Raw genomic sequence first — 16,445 nt, 5'->3', positions numbered from 1 at the left:
TCATTTTCTCCCACTCTTTTTTTGCTAGAGAAAAATGTCCTCACAAGTCTGAAGGAGAAATGCCAAACCTTTAGGATTCACACAAGTAAAAAGTCACACTGCTACCTTTTGTTCTCTACTCTCAAATTCCCTTCTGGTTGCTAGATGGTGGCCTGCCATCTGGCTAGCAACATCCCTTTATTTGCCTGGAGACAATTTTAAAAGCGCTAACCCATTTCAACAGCTAAATTACTAATGGAAGGGCTCATTCAAGACACCTCCTTAGCCTGAGGGGTTTTAGGTGGTGAAAAGAGGACTGGCATGGGTGATACCCATCCATCTCAGCATTTGTGAAATCCTTATAGGTCCTAGCACAAGGAGGCCATTCAGAACTGTGGAACTCAATACCGTCTTTCCTCATTCCTACCACCACACCCCGCATCCACACTCAGGAGTGTGCTCCCCCACACACCCCACCGTGAACATACTGCCACACACCCTACACACATACATTCCCAGAGGCTTTCTGCCAAAGGTCTGTCAGGCTCACAGAGGATAAGGTATTTCATGACACTACTTAAGTCATAAACCGAGATCAAAGACTAGTCTCAGAGACCCCTGCTCCCCTTGAGGGGAAAAAAGTCAAAAAGCATTCCCTTATTGTTGTCCCAGTTTCCTTCCCAAATAACTAGGCAAAAAAAATCCCTTAGCTTAAACTTGTTATCCAGGCTCTACTACCAGATATCCTTCCCCTCCTCCCATCACCCTTTGATTAACACTTTGTTTTCCTTTTCACTTGCCTTTCCAGTTCATCTCCCCCCACCCCCACTGACTTCAAGTGTCTAGGGGTCATAAAATCATAAAATGCAAGAACTGGGAGGTCACCTAGTGGAACCATCCAAAAATGCCAATGTTACTGGGAATCTCAAACCCACCGAGGAGGAAAAAAAGTGCCCAAGGTCAAACAGCTGCTGAATGGAAAAAACAAAAAACAAAACGAAAAAAACAGGTCTGCAGCTGCCCAGCAAAGAGCCATTCCCCACTCTCCAACACTGTATCAAAACAAAGTGCCCAGACAAGATATAAGCTTACTTCAAATAATACACTGAAGCTAAGGGAAAAAAAAAAAAAAAAAAAAAAAAAAAAACTCACTAAATTATCTTTGCAAAGAAATAGGTTCTCAGTTCCATCGAGGGGGTCTCCACAAACGGACCAAAGAGTAATTAATAAGAATCAATGCCAGCAAACTTCCCAGATCATGTTTACACCATGGTACTAATCTCATAAAAACCTCAGCTTCTCACCCACACCAAGTCAAGGATAGCACGCTTGGAGGCCCAAAACCCCCTCTGACGCCATTAAATAATACTTTCTGGGTCCTGTGGCCAAGACAATTTCAAAGGCCCCCTTCACAGCCCCTCTCCTTTCAGAATCATTTCCAAAGAGACTGAAAAACCGGACATGGAACTTGACAGCATAATGACAGCAGATTTGCACATCAGACATGAACAGCCACCCACCTGGGTGGAGGGGGAGCATGTGTGTAGATGTGTATGTGCCCTGATTCACTGCTATAATACATGAGCCATAAATGGCATTATTTCAAGCCAGGTAAGCAATGGAATGGGGAAGGCCTGCCTACATTAACAGGGGAGAAAAAAAAAAAAACGCAAAAAAACAAGTATTATACAGACTAGCATCGCAGACATTTTTTTTCCTGGCTCTGCCAAGAGCTTTCTCAGAGGAAACAGAAATATAAAAATAATAGGAATCGCAATAACAACAGAAACCACCACTACCATCTGATACAGACAAGCAGTCATATCTCAAACTGAAATGTCGCTTCCAGCTCATGTTTTCCATGCTCTCATCCCTTTCCATCTAGACATTTTTGGTTTTTGGTGATCAAATTTAGCACCAAAATTTGGTAACTCTTAATTTAGCACATTACAGACTTTCAGTTTGTTATGGGACTGTTTCAATTACAGAGACCTCTGATCTTAAAGTAACAAACAAGGGAGCAAACAATAACATCACCACTTTCTCATCAACCTTATCAAGTTATATTTAAAATGTAGTTCAAGAACATCATTGCAAACGAGATTACCCCAAAGGAGCCATATCCAAATACTATTATTCCCAAGGTGAATAAAGAGCTGGGTTCGTGTGTGTGTGTGTGTGTGTGTGTGTGTTTGATGAGACAGACAAAATCCCCAAACTCAAATCCAGGGCTACAATCTTTGGGAAAGGGAGCCCAAATAGCTCCTGTCAAAGTCCTCTCTTGCCAGTTCAAAAAATCAGAGAATGCTTTTACATACTATTTCATGATTCCAAAGACACTAACATTTTAAATATCTTAAAGCTTTAAGGTTCAAGAAGTGTTTTAAATGTGTCTTCTTTCAAAATTGAACCCTGGAGAGCAAATTGAGATTCAAAGGACACAGTCACCAACTGCCAGCACAACAGACCCGTGTCACTTCCCAAATTCTTGCTGCTCATTAGAGACTAAAGAATCATTTTCCCTAAATCCATTCCTTGCATCGATTATTTTCTCTCTAAATATCCAGTGCAAAGACTGTCTTTCCCACGATTGCAAATATTCATCATGCTCTTCCACAAACGCTTTTCCCCTCAAACAAACCCAAATGCACTCCTGATAGCAAGAGAAAAATTTTGACTAAAATTCCCTGATGGAGTTTAAAGGTAGTCTTCAAGGAAATGAGTTGAGAAGACACCACAGACTGCAAAGCCACTGTTTAAGGACGCAGAGCTTGCTCCATGAACGCCACATAGATTAAAAATGCACACACGCATGCACACTTAAATAAAAAGCATTTCTTCATCAACAATTTCACTCAAGCAATAGGCAACTTTAAGAAGGCACGGGCATTCTTAAAAGACAAGACACGACAAAAGATTTAGGGAGAGATAATATACCAACGTCATACATATCACAGCGAGGCCATGTTGAAGCTCAAAACGTTTTCCCCCCTGAGTAAGAAAGCTTGTTCTTTCTCTCTTTCCCTGTCTGTCTGTGATTTTTTTTTTCTCGGTGGCTCTCGGGATGAAATCAAAGCGAGAGTTCGCGACAGCTCAGGTGGCTGGACTCCATTCAGCGCGTTCCCAGGAAAAACATGAGTATGACATTGACAAGCAGGAGGACTACAATCACGGCAAAAACGACTACAGTTTGCACATCCAGGGTCATGGTGCAATGCAGAACACTGTAGTGTTCCAGGTGGGGGGCCGGCAGATTGGGAGATGTCAGTCTCTGTTCTGTCAGACTGTCCATACAGCCACCATGCTAGAAAGGAGAGGAGGAAGTAGGATGGTTAGGGAAGGGCTGGGTTTGGCGCCCGAGTTTAGTCGGGGGGAGGGGAGGGGGATGGGGATGGGGTGCTTGGTTTCCCCCTTCTCAGGATTGGGCTGATCTTTCGTCCCTAACTGAGAAATCTTAGCTTGCGCTGAAGTCGGCAGAGTCCAGCATTCTCTCTCGGGCGCCACGGGAAAGGCAAAATCCTAGCTTTCAAAGGGAAAGGCGGGGGGAACCTGTGAGTGGTTCTCCGGCGCCTGCTCAGTCTGTCCGGGCGTGCGTCCGTCCGCCTGCCTGGCTATCGGTCAGTCTCAGTCTCCCCTACTCCCTTTAGTTCGCTCGCTTTCCTAAGCTTGCTCGCTCTCTTCGCTGGGCTCCCGGCTGCCAGACACTCCTTCGATCCCTGCCTTGCTGGCCCTATCCCTCTTCTCTCCCCATCCCCCGCTCAGCCCGTAGGCTGCCTTTTTATTCACCGAGCGACTGCGGGCGCTTGCGTGAGGCGCGGCCAGAGTCACTGACATACCCGCCGACCAATAACAGGTGCCGCAGTAGCACGTTCGCTGCCCAGGGGCGGGACTTGCGCTGGCGTGCTAGCCACGACCGCCAATCAGAGGGCTCAAGGCTCCCAAGCAAGCTCGCTCTCTCCAGATCGGCGAGAGTCACCAGGCACCAGTTCTGGTTTGGGGGTGGGGAGTTTCTTGGGGGCGGATAGAGGGGGTATATAAGGAGATGGGGGAGGAAAAGAACTGGGAAAGAGGGAGGGAAGGGACCCAATAGGATGCAGAGGAAGGAGATCACATGAAGAGGGAGAAAAAGAAGAAAACACCAGGAGGAAGGAGAAGAGAGGGAAGATAAGAAAGAGAATTGTGGGGAAAGGCAGAAAAAAGGATGGGGGGGGAAAAAAAGAAGGAATGGGGGGGAAAAGGATAGGTAGCTGTGGAGAAGGCATGTACCTAGCAGCCACTTTGAGCCTGGGCCAAGGAGGAAGCAAAGGTGCCTTTGGCCACTGCCTAAGAATTTACAGGCAACTCACAATTAGCTATAAAAAGCTAACAAACCAGTGTTGTGGACATAATCACAGGGACACACGACAGAATTTCCAAAATCCAATTCTATTTGGCTTTCCCTGATACCACTGCCCTTACCTGGTCAGATTTCCTGTCTTAATTATTGTTTCTTCAGACTAGGACAGTTAGCTTGCACTTTTCCAGCATTCTGGGTACTATGAAGGGAAGCCAGCATAGGGTTAAACATTTGCCATGGAAAATCCTCTATAGAACTTGCAATCTGCTCGTAATCATTACCCTGCTCTGTGACCTGGTATCTGGAGCTAAGTGGGGATAAGCCATGGAGTGGAGACCAGAAGGTTTCAAATTTACTCTCAGCCTTACCTCAAGCTTGCTGTATGACTTTTGGGCAATTCCCTTTTCCTCTGAGGGGTCTGTCTTCTGTCTCCCTCTTGTCAATGAGGACTTAGACTTATCTGAGAATTCAGTTAAACCTCAGAACCCTCACCTCAGAAAAAAACAATTTCAGTGGTTCCCTGGGCCTTCAAACCAAGGACTCCCTTACACAGGAGATCTCTCAGAGCCTTTTTGCTCTTATATTAGAGGATTATATGACTGAACAGTAGGTATATACCTAAGAAAAATGAAAACACGTCCACAGAAAAACTTATACATGAATGCTAATAACAGCATTATTCACAACAGCCAGAAGATGGAAACAATTCAAATGTCCATCAACGGATGAATGGGTAAACAAAATGTGGTATAGCCATACAATGAAGTATTATTTAACCATAAAAAGGAAATGAAATACTGATACATGCTACAACGTAGATGAGCTTTGAAAACATGCTAAGTGAAAGAGGTGAGCAAAAGGCTTTTGTATTATTCCATTTATAGAAAATATTCATATATTTAGGGTAAATACTGTTTCATGATGCTTTCGTTTCAGTTATATACAAATATAAATGTACTGGCCTGTGATGTGAAATGTATTTCTTATAGCAAGTAATACTCAAAACAGTTTGAAAACTACTCTTCTAGATTATGTTGAGACAGATACTGGTGATCAGGACAGTACCGTAATATAAGCCACTACAATCTGTCTACTCGTCTTTGAAAGCTCAGTCTTATCCTGTCTCTATTTCCTCACTATCTTTTGATCCCTCAACCCACTGCATCCTGGCTTTACCCTCATTATCCTATAGAAAACTGAATCCTCTTGTGAATAGAAAAAAAAAAAAAAAGTGTTACTAAATCTCATGGCCAAGTTTCAATCTTTACCTTTCCTAACTTTTCTCGCATTTGACTCTACTGATGCCTTCCTCAATCCTGAAATGCTCCTTTTCCTTGGGAACACTATCCACGTGACTTGTATGTTTATGCTGTCTTCACTTCCTGCATGGGTTCTTCTTCATCCAGTCATTAATGCCATGATTTCTCAGAGCTCTTCTGATCACAGTCCTGTTTTCTTCTCATTCTGCATTTGCACTAAATGGGCTCATCTACTTCTAAGGCTTGAACTACCATCTACATTGCACATTGATGCACCTCCTTTCAACAAAATTACAACACCACTGGGAAACAAAACAGACATAGGACCTTGCTTGCACATAAGCAGAGAGCTGCTGATAACTCCAAGGTAGCTCTCCTGGACCCCAAAAATGAAGGTCCTACTGCTTTCTGGATATCTCCTCCTTAATATCTCACAAGCATATCAAACTTAAAAAGTCCCAAATTGAAGTCATCTCCTCCCACTCTTGCCGATTTCCTTCTTCCCCTGAGTCCTTTGTCTCTTGGGAATGGCAGTCACACACTGAACTAGCCAGAAACCAAGAAAATATCTACAAGTTTTTCCTCTCCCTCACCTCACTGATGGCCAACTAGTCTTTTAGTCCTGTTCTCTTCCTGCTTAATCTCTCTCATTTGTCCCTTTCTCTCTCTCTCTGCTGTCACCACTTTTAATCAGTTCCTCATCATCTCTGATCCATCATAATTCATTACCTGTTCTCTTGTGCTGCTCTCCCTCCCTAATTAAGCCTCTACTCTTCCGCCCCAATTCTTTCCTCAAAAGCTGTTTTGCTCTTCTCAATCTTGTGGTAGATATTCTGGATTGGTTTTTAAGGATCCACTCCTCCTAGCCTGCCTTCCTATATTGCTGAAAAGCTAAAAACCAAAAAACTTCAACAACAATAAACTGGCATTTCCAAGATTCCTTTGCAGCCAGCGTTCTGGATATGACATAGTGATGCCAATCATATGCACATGCACAATATTTAGAAGGAGGTGGTTGGTAAGGCATAAGTCATGTCTCTGTTGCTTCTGTTGGAAAGCACAATGGTGAAAGTGTTGGGGATTTTTGTGTGTGTTACCATAGGTTCCAGTGTCTAGCCACTGGCTTTGTGCATTCTGAGAGCCAGAGAATGGGACTTTTTTTTTTTTTTTTTGTCACTGAGGATCTGGTAGGCATAGTGATACTCTAGCCAACAGATGGTTAGGGCTGTGGCAGCTTCCTCATTCCTAAATTGCAGACAAGGCAGCATGCTCCTAGAGCCCCTGATGCCTCATCTTCCTGCTTGTCAGAGAGAGACAGCAGCTACCCTGACATTGTTCTTGGAGGCATAGCCTAAAGCTTGCCCCTCCAGCCCTCCCACCAATTTTGTAAGCACTCTATTTTCTATATTAAAACCCCTTCTGCTGAAAAGAATTACAGTGGTTTATTTTTGCAGCTGAAATCTGACTTATATAACGCCTCTGTTCAAAGGCCTTCAATAGCTCCTCTGCGCATTTAAGGCAAATTCTGTAGTGTGGCATAAAATGTCCTGCCAATCTGATGTCCTTTGGCCTCTGTATCCTCAGCTCTTACCAGTGCCCTCTCATTCTCTATTCTCTAGCTACACAGAACCTACGGTAGTTCTCATAACTCATGAGATTCTCTTGCCTCAGGACCTATATAAACTGCTGCTTTATTTCTCCAGCTCCCCATCTCAAAGCTCAGCTGAGGTGCCACCACCTCCAGAAGGCTTTCTCTAATGTTGTCTTCCTCAAAAATATTCTGAATGATAGTCCTCTCCCATAGGATCCTATGTTTAACCCTCTTGAAACATTTATTAAACTGTATTGTATTTTTTTCTTGTCTGTATCCTTTACTGGACTGTGAAGCTAGGAGGGCAGAGACCATGACTGTCTTGTTCACTGCTTTCTCCCTTTGTGCCCAGCACAGTACTGTACACTTAGGTGCTTCATAACAAACATCTGTTGAATGCATGAATGTCTCCTTCATCCACTGGTCTCCACTCAAAGACTCATATCTTCCAACCACAGAAGGCAAGACCTGATGGAACCACAGAGAAAAATCTAAGCCCTTATATTCCAGGTTCACAGAGAAGGGATGCAACTTGTCCAAGATTACACAGCTAATTGCTGGCAGAGTGGGAACCAAAGCCCTTGTATCTTAAGTCTCAAAAGTACTTTTGGGAGATTTCAGACCCTGGAACATGGCATTTGATACCAGCCCTGTCCATGTGTGGGTAGCTTTCTGAGTTATATGAACATTCAACTTTGCTCACAATTTTTTTTTAATAGAGGAGTCCTCCACATTTGGAGTAGCAATACCCCCTCCCAGATATATCCCTTCTTGCTGACAAGTCTCAAGGAATTAGATAATATCTTGGTCTAGCACAACTCCGGTTCCATCCTGCCATCCCTTCTGCAACATCCTCGCTAACTGGTTATCCAGTCTCGCTCCAACACCTACAATAATGGGGCAGTTGCTCCCTCCCAAGACAGCCCGTTCATCTTTGGGACAATCTCAGATGGCAGAAAGTTATTCTATCTCTTTGAGCCAGATGTTGTCACTACTTGTACCACAGCCAGGGCTGAGGAGCTAATCACTGCATGAGAGGGTCTGGAATAATAATGCCCTCAAATTCACACTAGTTCTCGGGTCTGAAAGGCAGTTCAACAGATTATGATAATGATAGTTAACACTTACAGACTGCTTACTCTGTGCCAGGCACTGTTTGAAGTCCTGTACATACATAAACTCTTTTAATCCTCACAACAACTCTATGAGGTAGGTACTATTATTGTCCTTATTTTGTAGATGAGGAAACTGAGGCAGAATGAAGTTAAATAATTTGCCTAAGGTCACATGGCTAGTAAGATATGGAGCGCAGATGTAAACTCAAATTGTCTAGCTCTAGAGTCTGCTATTAATCACTATTCTATATAAATGTCAATAGGTGACACATGTCCCATCTTTCAATAACATCTGAAATGATGTCTTCTAGGTCACAGGAATAAAGTGTTTCAGTGTCCTGATCTGGGCCCCAGTGGCCTACCTCCCAAACCCAAGATCCCTAGTTCTCAAATCTTTTCCTTCTATCGGGAAAAAAAAATACAATTCCTAGTTGTCCTTTGCTTCTCATGTTTTGAATAGCTCCCAAAGACCCACTTCTGCCAGGAAGCACTCCCAGGCAAAGTTCCATTTTTTTGTCCCGATCCCCACTGGTGCTCACTTATTTCCCATACAACCCCTACCCTATCTTTCTTATAGTCCCTCATGCTTGCTACAGTCTACAGATATTGAATCCTGTCTGTTTATTGTCTTAGCTACTGATACGACTAGATGCTCTTGCATGTTCATGGGTATCATCTCTATTTAAGACAGGCTGCCCCCTAAGGACAAAAACTCCTGTTTAGTTCAATTATTCAGCACAGAAATCACTACTCCTCCAAAATCAGTTCAATTCAATAAGCCCTTATTCTGACAGCTAAGGGATACAGAGTGGATCTCAGGGATTTTACAGTTTAGTGGGAGAGCTAATCAATGATGCACATAATTTCAATGTCATACAGTAAGTATCCCAAGCACAATCAGGTAATGAATAAAGTTGTTGATGATTACAGAAAAAATAAATAATTTTATGTTCAAAAGGGAAAAGGAGATCATCTCCTCCCAACCTCCCTGTGTAGGTATCCTCTCTACAGTATATGAAATGTGAGGGAGAGGAGAAGAAGGAAACACCTACTTTGGGCCCACATGGTGCTAGGTCTTTTAACATATTATTTTACTTAATTATCCCTAGAAGTTTAAGAAGAAGAAATTGTTATCATTATTTTAAAATTTTAAAACTATACCTGAGAGTGCTTACATCATTTGCCCATAACCATACAAGTTTGATGAAGCAGTAGCAGGATTTGAATTGAGATCTCTTTCCAAAGCCACCCTTTTCTTCAATTATCTCTTGTAAGTTTTGTCAAGCAGCTGCTGGAGTCTTTTCAGTAATAGGAAACTCATTCTGAAGTATCCAAGGCCATTATTCATTTTTAGCTGAAATTCATTCTTTTATGACTTCTACCCATTTGTTAGAGTGCTACCCTCTGGGCCATGGAAAAAAAAAACAAAAAACTGAGTCCTTCTAAGCAATAGAAAGCAGAAGACATATATTGTGGGTTCAAACCCTAATTTCTCCTAAGCAACCTCTCTGCATGCACGTGCATGCACACATACATACACACACACATGTTTTCCATAAAGAGATATATTACCATTTCTTTAAGCTCTTCCATTTGTGACATGGTTTGCAGTCCCCTCGCCAGGTTCATTGCTCTTCAGTGTATCTAATCACTCAGAACACATATCCAGGTGGGAATGACAATGAGCAGTAGATGGGGACTATCACCTCCCTTATTTTGAACACTGGTCATCCTGTTAATGCACCCTTAGGAAAAATTACCTGTCCTCACATTCACATAAAATGACTTATGCTCAGGCGTGCTGATGTGTCCCCACAATGCCTTGGAAAGTTCGTGCGAATTGAGAAGAGCAGTGGATAAGAAGTTAAAACTCATATGTAAGTCCAGTCTCTGCTTCTTGGTAGCTGTGTGACCTCAAACAAGTCTCTTATCTTTCCAAAAGCTCAAACGGCTGACTTATTTTTAGTGGTAGATTTTAAAAAGCATTGGTAGTTTTAAGTCTTCAACAGCCTTGCCAAAGGTGTAGCAGGCATACACTTGGTTTCAGGTGGTAACCTGTACAAATGACCATGGGTGATTAGCTTAAGTTGAATAATTGGGTTGCATAAAACTGTGTGGTGGAGGGTAGAATTTTAGGGGAAAAATCAAACATAGGATTAACAATTTGACTCTGCCCAAAGGCTTTTTAATTTTTTAAATTTGTTTAGCTCTTTCACCTCCTCAAAGAATATTTCCCTCACAACCCTCTCTAAGATTACACCACATCACTCTCTACCCCCTTATGCTGCTTTTCTCTCATGGCCCTTATCACTACTTAAAATATTATATATTGTTATTGTCTATTGATTTATTGTCTCCCTTTATAAAATATAAGCTCCATGAAAGCAGATTGCTTTGTTCATATCTGTATCCTCAGCACCTAAAATAGTGCTTAGCACTCAATAAATATATTTTTAATGACTGAATAACTAAATTAATGAATGAATAAGTGAGTGAAGAGCAAGGCATAGCCCTGAGGACTCACAGTGTAAAATGTAAAGGAAGTCTTGTTATGGAAAGTATTCTCTGCTGCAGCCTGCGAATGCCAGTCTTCACCCTTCTCCCACCTCCAAGGGCCTTCATTAGTAAGTACTCCTCTAAAAGGTACTATAAAGATTACAGGTTGAGAATTTCATGATCTCTTTGGTTTTCTGTTCTCTGATGACATAGTTGCCACCCTACACCACCACCCAGAAGCCTTTCCCTCAAGAAAAACTGCCTATACCACCCTCCTGTGGCTAATGACTGAATAAATACCTGAGTAAATACCCAGGAAACAGCAGTTTCCTTCTGTTCCTTCGCATGAATCTATTTTGGGCCTATTTCATATTTATTTTAGGCCTCTTTCAGTTCTATTTCAAGCAAACTAGTAGGCCAGACCATCTGGCTCTACTCAGGGTAGAGAGAGAACTGGTTGGAAAAGAGCAGCAAAGGTCTAAAAGCCCCTTTAGAGGAAGTACAATGGTTTCCTGTCAAGCTCAGGATCTTTCTGGGGCAGCTAAAGTCAATCATACATCAGTTCAAGACTGTGGTGGGGAGTGAACATTTCTCTCAGTATCAGAACCCAGTGTTTAGTTGTAGAGCCTAATCTCCTGGATAATTCAACTCCTGAGCCTCATAACTCATTCAGTCAGCTAAACCCCTCTGACCTCCATGTCCAGGTGTATTTGTTTACAATTTTTATTTGAACTGCAAACCATTAGGGACCAATGCCCCTAATCACCCATCATCAAATTAAGCATGAAGCTTTGCTTATAAGAGCTACTCAACAAGAATCACATAGATAAGCAGGTAGGTGGGCAGGTAGGTAGTCAGGATATGGTAATATGTTGAAATTGCAAAACATGAGAGGGGGTGAGTATAGCTGGGGATTTTGTGAGAGGCTAGATTATGTGTCGGAGGGAGACTAAGGAACTCACTTTGAGGGACTGTATTTTCTGTAGAAGGCCAAGATAGTCTAGCAATGAAACTCCTGGGAAAATGTTAAGAAAGGGCTGGACATCCCCAAAGATTGGTAAAGAAGAGAAGTGTGCAGGACACATAAATAGATGGGGGATTGTAGAAATTTATGAGGGCCTACCTAAGACTGCTGAAGCTCTCTGTGGACTGATAGGGAGAGATTTTGAAGATATACAATGTGGAAAAAGCAAGATACAGAATACAGTTTACCCTTGAACAACACAGGTTTGAATTGCACAGGTCCACTTACACCGGGACTTTTTTCAATAAAAGTTAATACAAAGTGTGCCTGCCTCTCCTGCCTCCCATTCCACCTCCTTAACGTCTTCTGCCTCTGCTATCCCTGAGACAGCATGAGCAACCCCTCCTCTTCCTTCTCCTCTTAAGCCCACTCAATGTAAAAACACTGAGAATGAAGACCTTTATGGTGATCTACTTCCACATAATGAATAGTAAATATATTTTCACTTTCTTAGGATTTTATTAATAATATTTTCTTTTCTCTAGCTACTTTATTGTAATAATACAGTCTATAAAACATATACAAAATATGTGTCAATCAACTGTGTTTGTTATAGATAAGACTTCCAGTCAAGAGGAGGCTATTAGTAGTTAAGTTTTTAGGGAGTGAAAAGTTACACGTTGATTTTCAACTGCATGGAGGGTGGGATTCAGTGCCCCTAATCTCCACGTTGTTAAAGGGTCAAATTTAGTATTATGATGTGTGATCTTTTAGGTAAAGAAGAGGGGAAATAAAATATATTTGGATTTGCTTATATCTGCATAAAGAAACTCTAGAAGGATACATAGAAAGCCATTAAGTTTGTGATCTCTGATGGGTAGATAGAGAGATAGACTGTATACATTTTTATAGTTTGATTTTTTTACCATATAAATATATTAGCTATTCATATATTAAATTTAAAAATGATAAATCCATTATGTGATCTTAATAAGTCCTCTCTCTCTCTCTCTCTCCCCCCGTGCCCTCCCCCCACCCCGTGCTTCAATTTATAAAGCTAGGAAGATCCTAAGAGTTAGAAGTAGTATATAACCTTATGGCTAAGAATATAGGCTCTAGAGCCAGCCTACTGAGATCCAACCTTAGTTCTTTCAGTTGCCAGTTGTGAGAACTTGAACAACTTATTTGATGTCATTGAGCCTCACTTTACTCATCTTTAAATCAGGGAGAATGGTAGAATGTCATGATACTCATGCTGCCCCTCATTTTAAGCAAACCCCTGACTCTCAGTCACCTAGTTTCCTCATTTGCAAAACAGGGGTAGGTGTTCATGAGGGTTTAATGAGTGAATAACTGTAAAGTACTTACAACAATGTCCAGCACATAGTAATGCTCAATAAATGATAATAAATACTATTATTTGAGGGTGTGATTATATGTGCCTAGCTTTAGGCAAATCATAAACTCTCTGAGCCTCAATTTCCTCATCTATAGATAGACATAATGCCTGCCAAGGAGATGATGAGATCATGGATTTGAAAGTACTCTGTGGAATGAAAACTCGGTTAGTATATCAAGAATTGCCATAGTTCAACTTACAGAATGGGTGAACATTTTTGCAATCTATCCATCTGACAAAGGTCTAATATCCAGAGTCGACAAGGAACTTAAACAAATTTACAAGGAAAAAACTAACAACCTCATTAAAAAGTGGGCAAAGGACATGAACAGACACTTCTCAAAAGAAGACACTCATGCGACCAACAAACATTTAAAAAGTTCAACAATACTGATCATTACAGAAATGCAAATCAAAACCACAATGAGATACCATCTCACTGCCATTCTGACTGGCAATTATTAAAAAGTCAAGAAACAACATGCTGGCAAGGATGTGGAGAAAAAGGAATGCTTTTACACTGTTGGTGGGAATGTAAATTAGATCAACAAGTGTGGAAGACAGTGTGGCAATTCCTCAAAGATATAGATGCAGAAATACCACTTAATGCAGCAATCCCATTACTGGGTATATACCCAAAGGAATATAAATCATTCTCTTATAAAGATATATGCATGTGTATGTTCATTGCAGCACCATTCACAATCGCAAAGACATGGAATCAACCGAAATGCTCATCAATGATAGGCCGGATAAAGAAAATGTAGTACATATACACCATGGAATACTATGCAGTAATAAGAAGGAATGGGATCATGTGCTTTACAGGGACATGGATGGAGCTGGAAGCCATTATCCTCAGCAAACTAACGCAGGAGCAGAAAACCAAACACTGCATGTTCTTCCTTATAAGTGGGAGCTGAATGATGAGAACACATGGTGGGGAAACAACATACACTGGGGCTTGTTGGAGGTGTTGTGGGAGAGAGAGGATCAGGGAGAATAGCTAATGGATGCTGGGCTTAATACCTGGGTGATGGGTTGATCTGTGCAACAAACCACCATGGCACATGTTTACCTAGGTAACAAACTTGCACATCCTGCACATGTACCCTGGAACTTAAAAGTTGAAGAAAAATAAAACAACAAAAAAGAATTATCACAGTAGAAAAACGTGAAGTACTAAATGAAGATCTCACCTATTCAAGACTCCCCCTTCCCACCCCCAGCATTCCAAATAAAATTGTATCAGAGGGGCAAGTGGAGGTCTTTAAAGGCCATGAGTCATTTGTGTATTAAGTTTCAGGAAATGAGTCCCAGTTCCCACCTCCCAAAAGCAGAGTGGACAAAATGAGCTGCACACCAGTGGTTGCCAGTCCATCATGAGATGCCAAGTGTTTCCATGTAACTGTTCCTATTTCTAGGAGATGCTAGAGTTCAGTGCTGCCCCCGCTCCCCTCAGCTGCTTCTCAGAAAGGAAAGGAAGTAGCACCAGTTCCAAAGGCTCACTCTCCCCTCTCCACACATACACCCAGTTAACAAGGATTAAAAAATTAAAAAAAAAAAACCCTCACTTAAGCAGGAGCACCAACTCTCCAGATCTTAGCAACCTTAGCAACCAGCCCTTACAGTCGTATTTTATGACATAGAAAGTTGTTTCATAACCATTATCTGATTTGTACCTCACAAAAGCCCAAGGAGACTGGAAAGGGGTAGTGGTGGGGGTGGGGTGGTTCATCATTCCCATTTTCCAGAAGGGAAAGACTGTTTCTGAGGAAGCAAATGACTTACCACTGCTCTTACTGCTTCATGAAAGAGTGGAAAGAACAAAGGATTAACAGTCAGAAGACCCAGTTCCGGAAAAAGTGTTTTGGAATCTGTACAGTTCTATACATTTGGGATTTTTAAAAATTGTCATGCTAGAGCCAGGCCTAGAACCTGAGTTTCCCATCCTCCTGGTCAGAATTCTTGAAGCTTTACTATACTGTTAATGGAGAAGGGAAGAGCAAATAAGGACCTAGAAAAAATTATCCCCTAAGAATAACTGCACCTTACATGTAAACAGAATTTTACAGCTTCCTAAATACTGTGGCTTTTTATCACATATCAACCTCCTGACAACCTTGTGAGGGAAATGCAGCAGGAAATAGGAACCTAAAATTTTAACCACCCACATGCATACTTCTTATCCATCTTCTCTGCTGCATTTTTTTCTCCTTAGAATGTAAAACTACCATATTACATATTTAGTCATGTTCTTAGCATATAACTTCCCTTTTAGAATATATGTTCCCTGAAGACAGAGTTTTTGTCTGTTTTGTACACATATCTAGTGCCTAGAACAGTGCCTGCTACATAACAGATACTCAATAGTACTGAATGACTGAATGACTGTGTGTGCATGCACATTGAGAGGAGGAAATGGAGGCAGAGAGAAAGGCCCCATTTGTGTGTAAACTGATATCCAGAGGAGTTAGGTAATTTTTCTATGAATGACTTATGAAGTGTCTTGTTTCAGCCTGTTCCCCTCACCCTACTGCTTGGCTGGTTCAGTGGCATCTTACCTGGGCCAAAAGAAACATTTTCTACCAATGCCTCTGTCCTCTCTAGGGCCAGCTCCAGGCTTGATGGCTACAGGTTGCCTGAGGTTCACCCCTTCATCAGCTCATTCATCCACTCCACAAGCAGTAACAGAGTGCCTGTTATGTCTACAAAAGGCATTCTGTCAGGCTTTGCTACCTTTACATACCCAAATGTATGCACCTCACAAACACTCAAAGGGCTTTTCTGAGTTTTCCTCTCTGGAATGTACAATGGTGAAAGAAGAAAGGGCAAAAATCATTTGAGTCTTCTCAGCACATGGCCTGAGTGTACCTCTCTTCTGTGCCCTACCTGCATTTTCCTCACTAAAGAACTGTGCCCCTCTAGCTCTCATCTTGTGTCCCCCACATGTGTGTGCCTAACCTCAGCTGAGCCATCCAAGACCCCTGATCACCAACCCTAGTCCCCTATGCGGCCCCTCATCCACTCTGACAAGATGAAAGAAACAATCACGAACCAGGAAAACCCACGAAACTACAGGAAAGGAACTGCTCAGAGAAAGAAGGAGGTGGTTCATAAAACAGCCACAGCAGATGATTAAAAACTTCAGTTCTCCTTAAAGAAGTTCGAGGTAAACAATGTCTCTGGTATTGAAGAGGTGAATATGTTTACAAACCAAGGAACAGTGATCCACTTTAACAACCCTAAAGTTTAGGCATCTCTAGCAGTGAACACTTTCACCATTACAGGCCATGCTGTGACAAA

General features: G+C 41.9%; 2 protein-coding genes across 15 annotated transcripts in view; both read right to left on the bottom strand.

Moving 5' to 3' along the window:
• The window catches only part of ARHGEF9 (Cdc42 guanine nucleotide exchange factor 9), a 181,097-nt gene that overhangs the window by 120,200 nt on the left and 44,452 nt on the right, over positions 1-16,445 (bottom strand). For 3 of the 14 annotated variants that reach the window (XM_037994663.2, XM_007991892.3, XM_007991897.3), the window contains exon 1: positions 2,928-3,272. The exons of 3 other annotated variants lie outside the window; for them this stretch is intronic. Coding sequence is in view for 4 of the 11 variants with exons in the window: in XM_007991889.3 (XP_007990080.1) it covers positions 3,766-3,813 (48 nt within the window). In the remaining 7 variants the exon portion in view is untranslated. Of the gene's footprint in view, positions 1-2,916; positions 3,273-3,528; positions 3,745-3,765; positions 3,825-16,445 lie in introns of those variants that run through there. 8 more of the 14 variants (XM_007991889.3, XM_007991895.3, XM_037994668.2 and 5 more) reach the window with 8 other exon arrangements.
• On the bottom strand, positions 2,979-3,271 carry LOC140710862 (uncharacterized). Its single transcript, XM_073013626.1, has one exon. It carries the CDS (start codon positions 3,269-3,271, stop codon positions 3,092-3,094), a length of 180 nt encoding a protein of 59 aa, XP_072869727.1. The 3' UTR covers positions 2,979-3,091.

Source organism: Chlorocebus sabaeus, chromosome X (genome assembly GCF_047675955.1).
Source record: "Chlorocebus sabaeus isolate Y175 chromosome X, mChlSab1.0.hap1, whole genome shotgun sequence".
NCBI lineage: Eukaryota > Metazoa > Chordata > Mammalia > Primates > Cercopithecidae > Chlorocebus > Chlorocebus sabaeus.
Note: the sequence above shows the minus strand (reverse complement) of the source record. Positions and strands in the feature narration are given on the sequence as shown.